This window comes from Lolium rigidum, chromosome 3, assembly GCF_022539505.1.
Source record: "Lolium rigidum isolate FL_2022 chromosome 3, APGP_CSIRO_Lrig_0.1, whole genome shotgun sequence".
NCBI lineage: Eukaryota > Viridiplantae > Streptophyta > Magnoliopsida > Poales > Poaceae > Lolium > Lolium rigidum.
In genome coordinates, this window is record NC_061510.1 from 249,122,150 (window position 1) to 249,141,923 (window position 19,774).

Genomic DNA, 19,774 nt, shown 5'->3' on the forward strand with positions numbered 1-19,774 from the left:
ACAAATCCCCCTCCAACCTCCGCAAGAACACCAACCGGCTCTTCTCCGCCGTCGCCGATCACCGCCGCCGCGACGGGGACGGGGCCTCGCTCCGCTGCTCCGGGCTCAAACAACCGGCGCAAGGTCCTGGCGACTCCCGGGTAATTAACCACCGTCCCCCCACACCCTCTTCCTCAATCACCCGCTTTTAATCTCGCCCGGAACCAAGATCTTCCCGTGCTGCAACCACTTCCGATTGTGCGTCCTCCCACCCGAACCGGTTCCCAACGTACGCTAGCCTCGCCTGCTCTTGCTATCGCTTGGTAGTTGGTAGCCGCGAGCGGCGAGGGTTTCCGGTTTTCCGCGCAGTGAACTGGGTGAGCGATAGCGCAATGTAGGTAGGATTCGAGCCGTCAAATTGCGACTTTCCTGCCACGTTCGGTTCGTGGATTAACCTCCCGCAAGAGATGACCTTGATTTTCCGTGTGTGTGAATATGGGGTTGGTTAAGTTCGATTAGCGACTACTGCAGGGTGCGGACCGCAAAAGGCACCATATCTCTCTCTCCCATTATTACTGTTCTTGCCCTGTTCCAGGTTACTTCCTCTGCTGCTGCTAAGTACTTGTCTTGTTCCGCCATTAATTCCGCCACGCGGTCTCAGGTTTAACTGGAGTTACTAGTTTAGGGGTGGAGGGGACTGGGGCATGGAGCAACTGTGTGTACTGGGATGTTGAATTCCGTCGAATTTCGGTAGATACATGCTTGGTGAACAGTTCAGTTCCATTTATTACCAATATCATTGTTGTAAATTCGGGGATTTGAAGACGAAGGCCAAATCGCATGCATTTTGTTGGAACTATTGCGTGTCCTGGTCCTACACATGTGCTTTGCCTGGATATATAAGTATGGAGTGAGTTTTTGAGGACTGAGGCTTACACCAAATGTGTGTACTTGATGTTGAGTTGCATTAAATTAATATGCCACTCATCATGTAAGTATGTACTCACTCTTAATATGCCATCTTCACAAATATTCTGCATGCAGATAGTGCATTTATTTCCATTTTAAATGTTTCACTCTTGTGAATCATCATAACTGATAGTCATGTCCACACAACTTTATTATGATATCACTTATTATCAAATACTAGTACCTGAACAATATTCAGCACGGCGAACCTTACTGGAACTAATGAAGCATAGTAAAACGATGAGACAGTGTTAGTTGATTGGTGCTTTCATCTTTACAAAATGCTCATGCCTAAAAGCTTTATTTTATCGCTTCATATCACACTGCACTTTGTTTAATTATTTCCTTTTTGGTCTCAGCTTGATACTATGGTCAAGAAGACATCTTCATGGAGCCAGGTTGTCAGTGGCAGGCCAACAAACCTCTCTGTTGCTTCAAGAAATCTCCAACTGCAGGATCTTGGAGCTGTAATATTTGGCTGCACAAACAGTACCATTGCTGAGTGCCACGCACGCCAACTTTTCGGTACCTTCAGATATTTCTTGATCATAGTGTTGTTGTTATAAGCCCTTTTCTTTCGCATAAAAGAGCAACCTATCATTTTTTTTGAGAGGCAACTACCTGTCCGTTTGATGCATCTACACTATTTCTCTGCTTATAATTTCGATACTAAATCAGTTTGTTGTTATCATCCACTAACTTATGTAACTTGCTTGTCAGGTTTGCCAAGATCACATCTCTCTTATGTACTGAACATCAAGGAAGGGCTACCTCTGTTCTTGTTCAATTATGATGATCGCAGATTACATGGCATCTATGAAGCTGCAGCCAATGGCAAATACTGTCCTGAATCAAATGCATGGACACATAATGGCAACGAAAAGACAAACTATCCTGCTCAGGTATCATCCTTAATTCTTGTATATTGTATGCCGCCTTCTTGCTCAACCTTGATAAAATGACTAAAAAGCCACATTATACACTTCTATTCATCTAGGTTGCAATGCGGGTCAGAACGTGGTGTGTTCCACTAGAAGAAAGCAAATTCAGGGATGCTATTATAGGCAATTATTACCAGAAGTTGACAAGTATCTATGGCCAGAAGACCCAGAAGCCTCACTTTTTCCGGTTTGAATTGGATCATACGCAAACACGTGCTTTAATGGCCATGTTTACTCCTTCATCTTCTCCCATCAAGTTCTGGACGCCTCCTGTTGCACAAACAGGTGGTGATCATGTGAGGGAACCAACACCACCTCCTGTGTGGGTGCAAAAAGTTGAGGGTGACAATGAGCTCAAATCAGAAAAGGTTTTAGTGTCATATGCAGATATGGTAAAGCAGAACAAGTTTGAGATTGAGGGAGTTGGAACAGGAGATGTGGACGATGGATGGAACAATCAGCTCAAAACAGAAAAGGGTTTTGTGTCATATGCAGATATAGTAAAGCAGAACAAGCTTGAGGTAGAGAGAGTTGGAATGGAAGATGTTGACAACGGGCATGCCAGCTCTAGCAAGGAATCTTCTAATGGCTTCGATGATCTTGATTGCAAAGAGACACCCCCAGAGTGGGAGGATCATGCACTGTTCAATAAGGAGGTTGAAGTGCAACAGCAGCAACAATCTGCCCAGCTGGATACTGAGCTTAGCTTCACGTTGGTATTAGAGAAACTCAAGGCTCTATCAGTCCAGCAGCTTAGTTCTGATTCGTATGCCAATGGAGCTGGAACTGAACTCATCGATCCATATAGCTGCAAGGACATGCAAGAAATTAAAGGTGCATTTCTTGAGGGATACTCTACTTTGCCAGAAAACTTAGATACCGAAGTGGATCAACTTGCTTGGGGGCATTCATGTTTGCTACTCCAAGGATTGGACTATGAATCATGTTCAGAAGCTAAGGTTAGTTATGACATATAAACACGTGTTACTACCATCCTTATTTCTTGTATGTCTAATATTAGTTGTGTTCAAAATTTCTCAATATTACTTTGTTTTACAGTTGATAGATGTGGTCAAAGAGCTATCTGACCGAATAGAGGCGATGGAGAAGAAACAGGTCTATCTTGAAACATCTTTGAATGCCTTATATATGTTATACTAGTTCTTTGGATATTAAAGTTTATGAAATAATAGGATGATCTTAGATCTTTTAATTCATGGTGACCTGTGTATATGAGTGGCCTATGTATCATGATCAAATGAAATGTGGAACTCTTTCAGTTTTCAGCTTTGTTGGTATTCTGTTCCTAATGTGTTGACCTGCTCAAGTGCAGGTTAAGTCCAATAAAGAAGTAAAAGACCTACAAGGAGTGAATGACAGGTTACTGAAAAGAGTTGTTGAGCTAAAGAACACGGTGAAGAGTTTGAACTCGAAAATAGATCCTTTATCTCTAGATGATTCACTAAACCAGTTTGTTGAAGAATGTCTGGGTTCAGAAGATGTCATTTATCTCATTGGTGGTTTTGATGGCATTTCATTTCTGCCATCATTAGACTCCTTCTCACCCTCCTTGGACATACTAACACCTCTGAAACAAATGACTGTTGGGAAGTCCTATACCTCCACTGTTGCATTAGATGGCAAAATATTTGTTCTTGGTGGTGGTGATGGCGCTTCCTGGTTTGATACAGGTACTCAATTGTTTCTGTGTTTGTTTTCCATTGGGCTCCTTGGTTGCAATTTATGTCCTAATATACACATCTATTCTTTCTCTGAAGTTGACTGTTATGACCGAACACGTGATGATTGGATCCCATGCCCAGCGCTGACTAGTGAAAAGGGCAGCCTCGCTGGAGTTAGCTTGTATGGGAAAATTTATGCATTTGGTGGTGGAGATGGTATTGGCTGTTTTTCTGAGGTTGAGGTGTTTGATCCAGCTCAGGGAAAGTGGATAAAGAGTCAGCCTATGCTAGAAAAGGTACATACACATACTTTCTCAACATATCATCCTTGATTTAGTTCAACTTCATTGCAGAATAGTTTAATTTAGTATTTTATTTGCTGTATACACTGCAGAGTAGGATCGTACTAGCTATTTGACAGCATGTCATATGAAAGAGAATAATAGTTGCGAACAAGTATGAGTAAATGCGTAGGATGCGTACCGATAAATTAGTATGTTAGTAACTCAATTTTCAATCCAAAGAGCACATAAACACCGACATTTATCTTTCAGCCTCATTCCAAGCATACATTTGAAAAACCCTATGCAGTTACAGATAAAAACTTTCATGTTAGAGAGTAGTCCTATAGGATATGAAAACAGCAACTCTGATCTATATGCGATGATCTCCTCTGTTTGTAGCTATCAATTTTACTAGTACTAGTCAGCCAGCTTCTGGGAAGCCATACCTTTTTTTCGGTGTGTATGTGTTGCCATAATCTGCACACCCTTTTCTATGCAAAAACTTGCTTGAGACTAAAGGCTTTGTTATTGTAATCTGACATCTCCTGTGAGGATTAGCAAAAACACTAAGCTGGTTTTGGCTTAACTGAAAAGGGTTCGGGTACAGAGTATTTATAAGGAAAGAAGCAGGATATCTGTTAATTCATTAGGGCACACACAATGCAAGCAGGATATCTATAACCATCTCTCTAAGCACTCCCCATTGTACATGGCACTTACAGACTTACAAAATTAGGAAGTTTACACTGCTTAATCAGAGAGCCAGTCTTTTATACATGAGAAAAAAATGTAGATCTTTGTCTCCACCGTTTATTGGCATTAATTTTTTTTAGAACTTCCTTGCTTTTGACTAGAGATTTTCTCTATAATCTTTTACTTTATAAGATGTATCTAAAGCTTGCCTAAATGAGGAGCTGAGGACCATTCTTGGGAAGATAATGATTTTGTAGTACTCTGAAAAATTATTCTTGTTTTATGGTTTCTTATGTCCATACAATGATATAATGTCACCCCAGGGAAAGATGTGCTTCCAGCATATAGACTTCTGTATATCGTGATAATTGCTTTTGTCTGAACAACTTGTGTTGCTTGGTGTTCAGCGCTTTGCTCTAGCAGGTGCAGAACTTAATGGTGCTATTTATGCAGTTGGAGGCTTCAACGGCATTCAGTATCTGAGGTGATGTCCGTTGCTGCTTGTGTTTCTTGACAAATTTCAGTTACTTAATAATGTAGGCACTGTTGATACATCAAAAGTATGTAGTTCAGCACACCAACAAAACCTGCAATACTCTTAGAGCAAATATGATAATTCATGGCATATTGCAAATCACTCTGTCGGCCCCAGTTTGAGGAAGCAGATGAACACTTTCCTTATACACTGAAGCACTATGTAATTATTCTATAATCAACTGAGTCATTTCAACGTATTCATTGGGCTATATCTTTTTTGGCTTTCATGGCGATGAACTTATTGTTTCTTCAAAGTGGGAATGTATCTTTTCTGTTGTTCCTAATATTATAGTATTTGTTACCAGCTCTGCGGAGAGACTTGATCCTAGGGAGCCTGATTGGAAAATGCTCCCAGCAATGAGTACAGGAAGAGGTTGTCATACGGTAGCAGTGCTTGATGAGAAGATGTAAGTATATAGCTTTTCCTTTACAGATCAGGATGGTCCAATAAAAGTTGTAGAATATGGACATCTAATACAATGATCAACTTAAGTTTTGTATGGTTTCAGCCAATCTAATCTTACTTCTGTTTTATCATGTCATATTTGAACTCAAAGCAGCATTGATGCCCATCATGATGCATAATAATGTTGTCTTTTGTTCCAGATACACAATTGGTGGTTATGATGGTGATGCTGGAGCAATGACGGCCACCGTTGAGTTCTACGAGCCAAGAATGTCATCTTGGGTGATGGCCGAACCAATGAACTACACTCGAGGGTACCATGCTTCAGCTGTGCTTGGTGGGTCGATATTCACTTTCGGTGGGGTCAAAGGTGAAGCAGATACAATCTTGGATGTGGTAGGTACACCAGTTGCAAATTTCTTACCATGTTGTGCTGGTACACTTTATGTTGCATGGGTGATTCTACCAACCACCATACATCTGAATCACACTTACTGCCTAGTTTACCCGTCAATTTCAGTCATTCTATCACCCTATTTTACCCTGTTTGATGTGTGGTAGTTCTCAAAATTTGGTGCTGATCGACGGTTAAAACCTTTCTTCTTGTGGGATGGATTGTAGGTGGAGCGCTACAAAGAAGGCTGTGGCTGGGTGAATACCGGGATGAAGTCAATCGGACAGAGATGCTACTGTTCTGCCATTGTTCTCTGACCGACTCGCTTTCTCCAATCTCCATTGACACCGTGAACTTACTATCTATACTAGTATCTAGGCTGCCGAAGTGCTGATTATAAGTGACCAGCAAGCAAACTGTTGAGACCTTGGAGGGTCCTCTTCTGTCTGAATTGAGAAAGCCCTTGTCTCCTGAATCGAGAAACCATCATCTGCCTAGTTTTCTTTTGTCTTTCTGGATCTGAATTGACAATGCATCAACATACCATTCGAAACCAAACTGAAATGTGAAGCGATGCCAACTTTATGGAAGAACATTTGATTTATCTAGTGTGCTTATGGTCATTTTTTTATGTCGTTTCTCGTTTGCCTTCATCTGAAGCAGCTTCAGTTCATTGGTCTGAACAAGAGTTGTGATGTGCTGTTCCTTACACCAGAGTTTTTAGACTTGGGCCAGTTTGGAACCCTAACATAATCTCTGTTCCAAATAAATCTCTCATGGTTTCGTAAAAAAAAAATGATATCAAAGTTTTTTTTACCGCATTTTATTTACTACGTATACATGGTAAAATAGTACTATAGAACCGTAAAATAAAAGTACAGTAATATGGTGTTGAAAGCAGTTGTTGGGTACTAGAAGAAGAGGACGTGCAGACTAGGGATACTGACCTTTACACATCCCCATCGATCTCACCGCGCCACCGATGGCCGTCGGCGAGACCGCTCCGGCGGCAGAGGAGGTCAAGCTCTCAATCTCCGGCGCCGCCCTTGCGGCGCTCCTCCACCGCTGCGGGGCTGCCACAGGCGACTGCGACGGCCTCCTATTCGGCCGCGCCGCGCGCCCGCCGGCTCCTCCCCCCTCCCTCTCCGACTACGACGACCACGCCGCCGAGCTCTCAGCCCCACCCATGACCATCACCGTCTCCGGCCACTCCTCCCTCTCCCAACCCTCCTCCCTCACCAACCCCCTCGGCCGCCACCACCCACTACCCCCCTCCTCGCCGCCCCCGCTCGGTTTCTTCTCCTCCCGCCGCCGCGCCCCTCTCCGCCCCTCCATGCGCGAGCTTTCGCTCGCCTGCTCCCTCTCCAAAACCCTGCAGCCCCTCGCGCACCCGCTCGTCTTCATCCTCGTCTCCCCCTCCGCCTCCCGCGACCTCTCCACCCACTCCTTCGACTACCGCGCCTACCTCCTCCTCGGATCCCGGCTCGTGCCGGCCTCTCTCACCGTCGTCAACGTCGGCCCCGAGTTCCGGGACCAGTACCACACCTTCGCTCCGCAGTCACCCTTCCCTTTGCTGCCGGCTCAGCCGCCACAAGGAGGGGATGGTCACAGCATCGGAGAGCAGAAGGCAGCAGACGCGATGGTTGAGGGGTTTGGGCTGGGGAGGCTGCAAGAGCTGGTCGGCGCTGCGGCCGGGCAGGCGGCGGAGATGGATGGCATGTATGCCGGGATGCTCCGGAGTCTGGAGAAGCTAGCAAGGGAGGTGGAGAAGAGTAATCACCGCGTGCTCGATCAGGTTGTCTTCTCATCCTGCATTTCATGTTTATGATTCTGTTTACACAGTGAAGTGTTTCCATGCTTGAATGTGTTTACGAGTTATTGCATAAATCATCTAGTGGTAGAATTCTGCACGGTTCAGTCAGATACATGATGTGCTCGATCAGCTTGTTCTCTCATCCTGCATTTCCTGTTTATGGTGCTGCTAATAGAGTGATTCCATGATTGAATGCATTTACGAGTTGTTGCGAATAACATCTAATGGAAGAATTACGCATTGGTGGACAAGTAATTTTTGGAATAAATTGTGATTATAGGTGGAGGGGTTCTTGCATGCCGGCCAGTATATTGAGTAGCTACGTCTCGTAAAAGTTTGCTTGAAAATGGTCAGTTCAGACCAATGTTGACTATAATCGATACAAATGGGTTGCATGGTTTTGCAAGAAACAACTTCCTTATGTATGGTTATCCATGTCATTTGGAGAAAACTTTTCATCTGGAGGCAGGAAGTCTGCTCCGGTCGCTAGCTTGGAGCCAGGTTCAGCCGACAGTTCCGCCCACCAGTCTTCGAGGCACGCCTCACCAAGGTGGGTGCTAATTTCTTCTTTAGAGAAAGAACAGGAATACATCAGGAATGTTTGTGCGGTTGCGCTGATGCGCGACGCATGAGGAGCCATCCCTTGAGCCAGGTCGTAGCGCAGCATGTCAACTGATCAGATGGCTAGTGGCAACACCGCGTGGGAAGATTCAGCGCACCGTGCACGCTATAGATTCCCCGGAAAAATGCCACCAGGGGTTAGTCCCTGGTTGGTCAGAGTTTCTTTTTAGAACTTGTCATTTTTTTCCAGCCTCAAAATTGGAATCTACTGTGTCGGAACAGGTTCACCCCTGTAGATTTTGTATGGGATATAAAGTTTTTTCTTTCAAGTCTCCATTGTCTATGCTCGATCAGTTGACAGAAATCATGCAACATCTGTGTTGGCTTATGATGTGAGAATGGTTAAGGTGGCAAATCCTTACTGCTTTTTTTGTTGCATCTTAGATTTTTTGGCTGAAGATCATATTTGATATATGTGTTATCGTGGTAGCAAAAGAAATCAAGTATAGTATCAAACTTAGACACTAACTGCATTTCTAGGAGAGCATCGAAGGTTCACTCATAGCCTAGAGTAATTTCCATGTAATCATAGCCAGGGAAACTCAAAGTGTAGCCCGAGCAACCCACATATCCTGATTTTTTTACAAACTTCGAATTCAACATTTAAAGTTTCAAAAAAATCTAAAAAAAAATCTGAATGTAGCCAATGATGTACTTTACCACTGTGCAAAATTTCAGGATGAAATACGTTATATTAGAGGCTACACAAAAAAAGACAAATTCTGACAAATGTTGGAGGTTTCAAAATCTACACTGTTCACGTTTTCAGATCCATGGATTTGTGAATTTTGCACAGCCCAAAATACTGAGTCTTTTGTATTGTTTTTTTTCACAGTCGTAGAGTACATCATTGTCTACCTATAGAATTTTTGGTCCTAATTTTTTGAACCTTTAAAATGCCATTTTCGGATTTTGGAAAAAACAGGATCCATGTAGCTCGAGCTACAAAATGCCACACTCATATAAGGCTTACAAAATTGCTACATGTGTAGTCCCAAACCCAAAAATAGTATCGCCATTGCTTCATTAATCTATCCCCCTCTTCTATATGCAATTAATTTGCCTCCACTTTTATCCATTTGAATCAGCACCGGTAGGCAAACCTTTGCAAGAATTAAGGTTTGTAAATATTGTAGTAACGGTAATATTTCAAAAACTTAATGTATCCATATTGTACATTGGAGGGGAAGACATGGTATGGGCTTGTAAATTAACTACTGACAATATTTCTGTAAATTACTGTATGTGAATTATGTTTTCGCTTTACATGGGAGGGGAACACGTACTGTCTGCTGGATTGGAGATATTCATCTCTAAAGTAGTTATTTAGTGTTCAAGTGTGGAACTTCTACTCAACATTCACCACAGTTTTTCACCCAAAGATGGCAAGACAAATCATCAAGTGACAAGAATAGTGGGGGAAATAACAGGTCCAATATTAATTGCAACCCAATTTTTGACGATGCACTAGTGAGGTGGCACCATAGAATTTATTGGTAAGGCAGCTCCGATTTGAATTTGAGCCTAGGTAAGCTGGGGTTTGCAAAGGCATGATCAGTGTTCCGAATGAGTCGAGCTCTTGGGCTCTCTACATCTGGACCTAAACGTTAGAGAGGGATAAGTCAGCATTTTTTTCTTGATCCAGAGCTACTTCAGGCCTCAGTCCAAGTAGCCAACTGAATGAACAAATTAGGTGAGAAACATATGTATGAGTGCAAGAGGTGATGATGGGACTGTCAACACATGGTGTGTCGATCTGGAAAAAAAAAATACTAGTGTTCTTATTGGTGGGAGCCACTTCTAGAGGTGCAGGCAGGTTAAACATCGGGAAGAAAAGTGGTAGTTTTGCTTCGCTTAGGCCCTGTCTGGTTTCCTTGGGATTGAAAGGGATTGACATGGATTGGAAGGGATTAAATCTCATTCAAGTCAAAGTCCCCCTAATCCCCTCCAATCCACTTGGCAAGCAGATTAACCAAACAAGGCCTTAGGTGGCGGTCTTGTGTCGTTTGAGGTCTTAAACGTTAAGTGCATGACCTCTCATATATGGTGTTATTAGAATGGCTTTTCCAGAAAGATTATTCTGCCGTTGCATCAAAAAGTTTAAGCCTCGGTAACAGGGCAGTTTTAGGATTGGTCACTGGATTTGTGCTTTCTATCATCCCATTACTCAAATGCTCTTTAATTTGATTCTCTTGTTCTTTGTCCAACTGCTCTTAAAATTGATTCTCTTGTCGTTTGTCCATGTTATTTTCTAGGAAAAGCGGAACGTGCTGCTGAGGCACAGGTCAGCGGGACTGGAATGAACAGACCAAAGCTTCTTCCGGACTCAGCAAGGTGGGGAGTCTTGTAAAACTCGTCTCAGTGTCTATCCCGAGGTTTCATTTATTAGTTACAAGTGTTTCTTCCATTTTTACTACTGCTTAGTTCACTCTTTTGTTGCGTTAGCTGACTCATTCTGCCCTGGAGACATCCATACTCTGGGATGACTGCATGATCTTGATTACACTGCTTATCCACCTTCCACAGTTACTTGCTTGATATGTTTTTGCTTCCATTCATAGCATCTTCCTATGGGAAGTTCTTATGCATTGTGGGGCTTGCTAAATTAGATCTAGGGGCATTTTGGATTGTGGGAACTACTGAGGTTCCAAGTTCTTATGCATTGTGCTGGTTCTGCAACTAAACTAGTTCACTTCCTACTTGCTGTGAGAAATGGGAGCTTTGGTCCTGAAACACCTGAACCTGAAGTTGTGCCATGAATTGTGTGTTATGTGTATACCAAACCAGCCTGTTCTGACTTGTATTTAATTTAACTCTGTTTGCAGTGTGTATATGCTCTGGAATAATGGAGCAAAGCGTCTCCAGTTAGGACTTGGTGCATTGCACAAGATTTATTGGGCCATCGGATAGGCTCTCAAGGGTGAAAGATGATGTGCTCCGTGGATGGAGATGAGATGAGATGAGTTCTTGCCGCTTCAGATTTGCAAATTGGTGGTGCTGGCAAATTTCATTGTCGAGTCATTGCTGTCATCCTCCTCCTCTTAGTCTAGCATGTGATTGAACAGACTGGGGTTGCGTTTTTTTCGCCTTGTATAACATGATACTCTATTGACATTGTGATGATTCTTTGTTGAGAAGCTAGGCTGAGTGGTTTGTCTCTCCATAGATGCTTCCTAACCCTGGCTCCCACCTCCCAAGTTGATCAACTTTAGGTTGGTAAAATTGAAAAGGATTCTTCCACAAAATAACTACTGAAAACTACAGAAACCAAGCCACGCAGCATCCACATATACACAACGTACGTATAACTCATGCTCTGGAATTGAATTGAAACGATAGGCTACATGGAAGGAAAAGAAAACCCAGTAGATCTAATCCATGTATTAGCTGGATTCCAAACTGACCAAACAGAAATTATCTACACAAGATGATATTACGGTGAAACTATTGCAATTGCAAGCGGAATGGTTTACAGAACACAATGGTGACTGCAAAAATCCGGGCAACCAACTGCACCTTTTCTGCGGGGGCAAGAAAATATGGAAGGAGACAAAAGTAACAGTAGAGGCGTATAAGTGCAATTATAAGATTTAGCAATGACAGATTGATCAACGTGAAAGAGCCTACCAGGTGGCAGGAGCTGTGGTTTAAGAAAACGGTACAAGAGAGAAGGGCTGCGATAGAATGAGCAGAGGGCGTATTTGTAAACACACCAGCGAGCGCCAGGGCCATATCTGTAACGTATCAGGGACCGGCGCGCAAAATCTCAAAAAAATTTGGACCATTTCTCGATTTGTGCGTGTCATCCTTGCGCAGGGGCCATGCTAATCTTCTCTGTATCGTTCCAATTTTATCGGATGTCCCCGAAGGGACAATAACATGCCCCGCGCGCTCACTTATAAACCGGCCTGGGAGCTCTTGGTTAGGCGAGGTGGGACTAAAACGCTAGGCTCCGCGCTACACTGCTTGTTTACGGTTCAGACGCTACTGGGCCGCGTGCTCGTTCGCGGGCCGTGTGTTGGCTGGGAAACGAATGATACCGAACGAAGCGGGCCTTACTACCACTTCTACCCTTACATGTATCGGTTTTCCCTGTCAACAAAAACACTGCATTCACTCTGCCTGAATGACGAGTATCAAAAGGGAAAACTGAGCTGAATGCGTTCCGAGCGAACAAAGGATTTACTGGAAACCAATTGTGTTTCTCAAGAAGATACTGTACGAAAATACCGTGGAATCGACAGGAACTGCTCGACTCGCGTAATAAGGTTAGCACTATATGTATTTTGCACGTGCAGGCATCCTTTTCCAGTAAGGCACTACTGCATTTGCATCCCCTGAGAAAATTGAAGTGCGGCGGTACTACTGCATTTGCATCGCATGATTCTGAGGGGTTAGGTGCTGCGCTGCATATGCACCTCATAGTGATGCAGATTAGGCGAAAATGATGTGTTGTTCCACATAAGCGTGCGAGCTCCCCGCGATTGCTCGGGTCGTGCTAGACTGCGGTGATCAGTGACTCAAAATAGTAACCAAAAATCAGATCAGATTAAGCCAGTTATACACTAGCACCATCCACCATGTATAGAACTATAAATATGCTCAAGATAGGTAGTGCCTCCCCGTAAACAGAACTGAACTGAACCCACTTGGCATATTCCGGTCTTGCTTGTCATTTTCACTTTGACTTTCCTTATCGGAGAGATAGAGAGAGTAGAGCCCAGGTATAGCAATCCCAAGATAGCATATACGACCTCCCCTGGCTAGCAAGAAAGAAATGGAGAGAATGGTGAATAAGATAACGGGGGAGGTGGTGATGCAAGGACCACAAGGACTTGAGACTTCAGTTCTTCCACCTCCTACGGCTGGGGCGCAATGATTAAGATTTCAAAATTATTTAAAGTACTACTCCCTCCGTCACGAATTAGGTGTCGGAATGCCATTTTTGCGAAAAGCCCCCCGTCATTCTCCCGACCAGTTTCCAGCCCATCCGCCCGCCCCGCACCCTCCTCCTCTTCCTGGCGACGACCCGACGACCCCGTCGCTGCCGTCGACGGCGCCTCTCCCTCCTCCGCCGCACGCCCTTTTCCTTGCGCGCGACGTCGCCGCCCTCTCCTTCTCTCTCGACGCGGGCGCTCTCTCCTTCTGTCGCATCGGCGCGTCCACATCCCCCTGTGCCCACCGATGAGGTGCTAAAGATTAGGATTTTGCTCCCGGTGGCGGTGGCGACGGACTGGCACGGCGGTGGCGACAGCAAGGCGGAGATCAAGTGGTGCTAGTGTCTGGCGGAGATCCTATTGCGGTGGAGATGCTCCAATCGGGTGATGGTGCTGCATCCCCCCGAGCTTGAGCTCAAAATGGGGATTTTGCTTGGTGGTGGAGGCACGGCAGAGATCCAGTCGAGGTTGTTGGTGGAAGAGCTCCAATCACCACCAGTGGTGGTGCTTCTTGTGGCGGCGGGGGAGCTCCAATGGCGTGGCAGCGGAGGAGCTCCAATCGGAGGTTCGGTTCTTCAGGTGCGTCTTGTGGCTCTGAGTGTATTTTGCTTGTGGCTGTAGCGCTCCCTCTTACCAGAAGCACAAATTGATGGTTTCCATCGATGAACTGTTGCCATACTCACAAGCATGCATACTCATCAGCTTGTAGCTTGCACTATTATCTGCTCCCTGGGTGTTTTGCAGATCAGACTGTCCTTGCACTCTGCCCACAATCCACTATAAATACTGTACTCCTTGTAAGATTAGTGATGTTGAGGTTATAGCTCTGGAACTCAACCTTGAAATATGATGCAAACTAGGACTACTGTATGTGTTGATTTTAATCTCTGTTTATCTCTGTTAAACTAGGAGTACTTGTGAAGTGTTGACTCTCTTATGAACTACTCCCTAGTTTACAGTACTCCAACAGGAGCAATGCAGTTAATTCATTGATGCTGAAGGACCATTTTCAGTTAAATAATGCAGTTAATTTAACCAAGAAACTGAAATAAACTACTCCAACAAAAGTACTCCAAGAAAGCACTATTAATTCAGTTAGACTATTTTCTGAATCTTGGAAAGCACTATTAATTCAGTTAAACTATTTTACCAAGAAAGCACTATTCTGTCATCTAGGTAAAATCTTGGAGTATTTGTTGTGCTTTGAACTTGTGTCCACCAAGGAAATCAATCTTGTCCAAAAACTCATTGCCAAGATAAATGACTGAACAGCAGGTTAATGGGGCTGCTTTGTTTTTAACCGTGTACAGTAGAAGATCATGAGTACCAACAGCAGGTTAATGGGCTCGGAGGACATGGTGCGGTGGGAAACTGAAATCTAGTGCTAACACCATCCTACCGTGCTACTGTAAATAGCCAATCATAGTATGCTGTCCTCAAACATCAATGCTTCTCTGTAGTCTATCTAATAAGAGTACAAGGTCTAGTAGTCTGTCTATGAACCGTGATGCAGCCTTTGTTTCAACAAAGCACCACATTGGGTGAATCTAATTTTTTCAGACCACATTTTCTTTTTACAGATGTCATGCCCCTCGGTAACCGTGATGCATTCTGATCCAGGGAAGAGCTTTCGGAAGATGTAGACAAATATGCAGCATTTTGCTTCTTCATATCCGTTTGATGTTCAGTTACTGCAGAAAGGTATTGATTAGTTACTGCAAATGTACTCCTCTTGGTTACAAGCAGATTATATATGCAAGTAAACCTTACCTAAGCCATCAAAGGCAAACACATTATGGTCATTATTAACAGGGTACATCCTCTTGGTAGCACTATGGGCACTACTATTAGCTTCCTGTAGAAAACTTGAGAACCATGGAAACATGCCCTGCCTAACATAGAAGAGCAGATATGCTTCTTGGTTTAGTGCACTTGTCTCAGTAATTGAATCAACCTGCAAGTGAAAATATGTGTTATAAAGTGAAAATATCCGTGGCATGAAAAAAGAAAAAACAATTAAGTACTAGCACTTACAAGTGAGTCATTCATCAAGTGCCAACTAGTTGGCGAAGAACGAATGGTGCACATGTAGTGGCCAAAGTTAGGCAAGCCAGAATGCTTAACAACGCCATACAAATCATATTTTAGGCCCTGATGTATGTTAAAATACAAGAAAAACATCAAAATATGCTTCATCGATAAACCAAGAATGGTGCACATGTAGCTCACCTCTTTGTCTGGGTTAGTGTGGAATAGCTGCAAATCAAGTTGTGATGGGTATGCCACATGTTTGTCAATTTTCTCAATGTAACCATCAAGGGTAACTGTGAAGCGCTTTAGTTGAAATGCTACCACATCTCGGTGTTTTATCAAGCACAAGCTGTTTGTCCTTACACACTTGGCCATTACAACTTTCACATTTTAGCTTGTTCTCAGCATCACCTAATTGTTCCACCTTAGTAAAAGACTCCAATGCAGCAACAAGGTCATCAACCTGATCGATCTCCAAGCTGATATCAAGAAAGGGCTCAAATGTCTCGGAGCAGTGACCACAATCATGGCATGTCAACTACAGTATATGAAGAGAATTGTATTACTCCAAATAAGCCTTGAACACAACTAAGCAATAAGAAGTACAGTACATACCAGGCTTTTCAGTCTACCTCCAAACACCTGCTCGACAATACTTTCCCCATCAATTGATTTGGGATCAAGGGTACATTTATGCAAATTTTCCAGCAAGCAACTTAATAACTCATGTGCATCCTCTTGTTGTCCTGGTATAAAAGCTGGAGATAATTCTTGTAAATCTTGTTAAGGAATTCACCAAACTTAAATAAAGCAGAGGATACATATAGTCAATCCAAAGGATACTGCTTAAATTATTTTTGAACCTTGCTGGCACTAAAACAGACCCAGGGCTTTGAATTGATTCTTCCATTTGTGCTTTTAGGGCACATAAAGAACAGAACCCAATTTCATCATCTACATGGTAAGAGTAGAACATATCATGCAAAGCAAAGCCATTAGGAGAAATCATGCCATTAGGAGAAACAATACATACATGAGCATGGACTGGAGTGGTCGATGCAACGAATTTTCTGAAATAGTGGGACAGTATGAGTCATGCATTGAAGAATTGCATTTAGAAAGCACGTGTTGCCCATATTCCGAAGACCAGCTCCCTGCACAAAGGAGTGTTACAAAGTAATAACGAATGAACACTAACATATTACACTAGGAGTACTATGTTACATACCACTAAATGGGGTTTCCTCAATGAAATGGAAACTTCCTTATTATGGGAGTTTCGCTGCTTAATTTTAGGAATGGGCGCTGATTGTTGCTTAGCTTGCACCTACATTAATTTCAAAAAACAAATTGTATGAGCAACACTAGTTAGATTTGAAATTCAAATTAGTCTATCTGAATCTTTACCTCTGCTGCTTTGATAAGGTCTTTAGTTTTTACAAGTAGGTCCGCCGAGATAGTTAGAGGCATTCCTAGACTACCTTCTGCTCGGAGGCGGTTCTTATTCATGTGAGAGATATCGTAGTCTATCCCTCCTCCTTTTTCCATCACCCCAATCATACATGATTGGAGTGTCACGAAGGTTCGAGAGAGTTTGTCGACCTCGTAGTTATTATATTCTTCCTCCACACCTTCTATCAACTCTCGAATATTGTTTGGTGCTCTAGTATCGGTGTGGGACTCCAGAGACCTAAAGAAGCCTAGATCTAGCGCATTTAGGTCCGGACTGTTTGGAGGTTGCTGCAACAACTTGATGTCCAAATCAGTCTGTGCTACGGCCTGTCGGAAACCCTCATCATTAGGGAGGACATGAGGTTTGGCATTGTCCTCGCTGGATGAAGATTGTTCTTCCTACATCCTCATCGGGCCACTTGTCCCGGATGGCAGGAATCACTAGCTCGCAGAGATAGTTCCTCATGACATCTCGGGTAACTTTTATGGGTTTTACCTCGATTGTCCCCTTTTCTCTCGTTCTTACTTTTTTTAGCAGCTGGAATTTCCTTTACAAATGCCCAAGTTCCAATCTTGCCATCAAACGTGACTATGTCACCTTCACCATACCTCGGCCTAGCAACCGCAGTTAAGAACATCACTTTGGCGATGTTGTTCTTGTTCTTCACTGTGCGCAAGGGTTTAGGTTCTTTGGGGAGCAGGTAGTATGTGTTCTTCACCCTACTCAGAATGAACCATTTCTCATCTATGTGGACCATGTCGTCCATAACCTTGAATGTTGGCTCGGGAGATGGCAAAGAGTTCTCATTGAGCATAGCGAGGCAGAATTTCATTCTCTGGACCTTGTTTGCTTCTGTCAACAACGGCTTCAGGGTGTTATCGTGTCGATTCAGCTCACCCCACTTAAACCTTCGGTGTAAGGTTGTGCGGTTAACACCTAGGGCCTTCGCTAAAGATCGGATCGTCCTCCGTTTATTTAGTGGGATTGTCGGTACCCTTGAGAGGCCCAAATCTATTCTCTTACGGCCAACATGACCCTTCTTTTGGTTCGAAACATCAACTCTTCGTTTCCCTTCTGCAATCTGATCCTTGCCTAAGTTCCACACCCTTTCGACTCGTCCGTACACTTGTGTTGAGCATTTCTGCTATGAGTTGCTTATCCTCTTTCGTAAAACCTCCATCTCTTCTTCCGATTACTTCTAGGGCAAAATAAAGACCATATCTTTCCTCATCTCTCAATTCTCTCGCCTCTCGTCCTTCTCCAAGCATCGTCTCATCACCCTTGCCTCTCGTCCTTCTCCAAGCATCGTCTCATCACCCTTGCCTCTGTCCTCGCTCCAAGCATCGTCTCATCACCATTGCCTCTGTCCTTCTCTAGCATCGTCTCATCACCCTTGCCTCTGTCCTTCTCTAGCATCATGTCATCACCCTTGCATCTGTCCTTCTCTAGCATCGTCTCATCACCCTTGCCTTTGTCCTTCTCCAACATCATGTCATCACCCTTGCCTCTGTCATGCACTTGCATCGTCTCATCACCCTTACCTCTGTCCTTCTCCAGCATCATGATATCACCCTTGCCTCTGTCATGCACTTGCATCTGTTGTGACGGGCTCAAATTGAGATCAATGACAACATTCTTGCCTCTCTCGTGCACTTGCATCTGATGTGATGGGCTCAAATTGAGATCAATGACAACTTTGTTCACTTTGTGCTGCTCTAGCATCTCGATGTGATGGGCTCAAATTGAGATCAATGATAGCATCCTTGCCTCTGTCCTGCTCTAGCATCTTATCACAATGTATTGTCATCCGAGGGAATCCAAGTCTCATATGGATCAAAGGTTTGGAGAAGATGTCCTCCCGGCGCATTCCGTTATATCTCCATACACCTTTTGCACTAAGGGGTACCTTTTTCCTCTTGGAAACAAGCTTCCATAGTTCGCCGCCATCAATTTGTTCTTTCATATAGCTGTGCATAGAGAAGATTAAATTTAGTTCACATGATGAGCATCAACATCTTTAAAACATAAAGAATAGAATTGCTCAAGACAAAAGTAGGCACTAATTGGTACTTACTCATTTAAAAGCACTAATGGATCATCATATTGGAGTCTCATCTTGTTGTTTATTTTCCTTTTTTTGTTGACTTGTGGTAGTAGTACTTCTCTTGTTCTCTTGTCCATTTTCTGCAAAAATAATCATGCTATAAAGATACAACAACAAAACAGATGGTCTATTAAAGCCAATCTCTCCCAGCAACAAGGAGTAGCTAAAGTTATTGAACATCTGGTTCAGGAATCAAGATACACGAAGCTAAAGTTTATTTGTATTTTTGTCCAAATGAGGCTATAGTATTTTTTCCTTTTAGAAAAACATTCATATTTCGTCACAGAAGCTTTGTCTGTAGAACTTGAGCAGTAACAGTTAATCAGTTAACATGTTTTTGCAACATTACTGGAGTACGTTTAGTTCCAACATTTGCCCATGAGGTTGACTACATTTTCAGTTACAATGAATTTCGGGTTTTGCATCCGATAAGAAATAAACGTTACAAACAACTGAGTTTCCTACTACAAGCATGTTCCGAATTATTAGTGAGCACAATGTAACTGCACCAGGGCATGACTTGCATTCCTTGTTTCTCAGTTACAGACACCAACACTACCCAAGTTTCAGATAGTGTACTTTTTTCCCATGCGTTACCCTGCCTTAAATCCTGTCAATTAACTCCGCCTCCATGTCTATTTGCATCCCAGATTTAGAGTGTGCAGGAATAGGGCAGCAACAGCAACGACTACCTGAGATAGCCAACTTACAAGCTGAGAAAGGTACGCCGAAGACAACTGGTATAAAATCAATGTTCAGTTAAAAACTGGGAGTATGAAACTGAAACTGAAATGTCAAATTTTGGATCAGTGGGCCATCAGTAAGTCACACAAACATGAGGGAAGTGTAGAGACTATGTTGGTCGTAGCACATTATCTTTTGAAGGGCCAGCATACAACTGTCTTTTGAAACTGAAATGTCAAATTTTGG

General features: G+C 43.3%; 2 protein-coding genes and 1 non-coding gene across 3 annotated transcripts; 2 read left to right on the top strand and 1 right to left on the bottom strand.

Annotated features, from left to right (window-relative positions):
- The first annotated feature begins 1,316 nt into the window (after nt 1-1,316).
- On the top strand, nt 1,317-6,516 carry LOC124699288 (kelch-like protein 3). Its single transcript, XM_047231612.1, has 10 exons — nt 1,317-1,473; nt 1,669-1,850; nt 1,946-2,848; nt 2,949-3,005; nt 3,223-3,580; nt 3,668-3,867; nt 4,956-5,032; nt 5,391-5,492; nt 5,692-5,887; nt 6,113-6,516. Exons 1-10 carry the CDS (start codon nt 1,317-1,319, stop codon nt 6,200-6,202), a joined length of 2,322 nt encoding a protein of 773 aa, XP_047087568.1. The 3' UTR covers nt 6,203-6,516.
- Nucleotides 6,517-6,838: 322 nt separating this feature from the next.
- LOC124699290 lies at nt 6,839-11,294 on the top strand. Its single transcript, XM_047231613.1, has 3 exons — nt 6,839-7,680; nt 10,575-10,653; nt 11,145-11,294. The coding sequence occupies exons 1-2, from the start codon at nt 6,868-6,870 to the stop codon at nt 10,620-10,622; spliced, it is 861 nt and encodes a 286-aa protein (XP_047087569.1). The 5' UTR covers nt 6,839-6,867; the 3' UTR covers nt 10,623-10,653; nt 11,145-11,294.
- A 795-nt stretch (nt 11,295-12,089) lies between these two features.
- Nucleotides 12,090-12,192, bottom strand: LOC124704792. Its single transcript, XR_007003676.1, has one exon. It is a non-coding gene; the product is annotated as a U6 spliceosomal RNA (small nuclear RNA).
- Nucleotides 12,193-19,774: the final 7,582 nt, after the last annotated feature.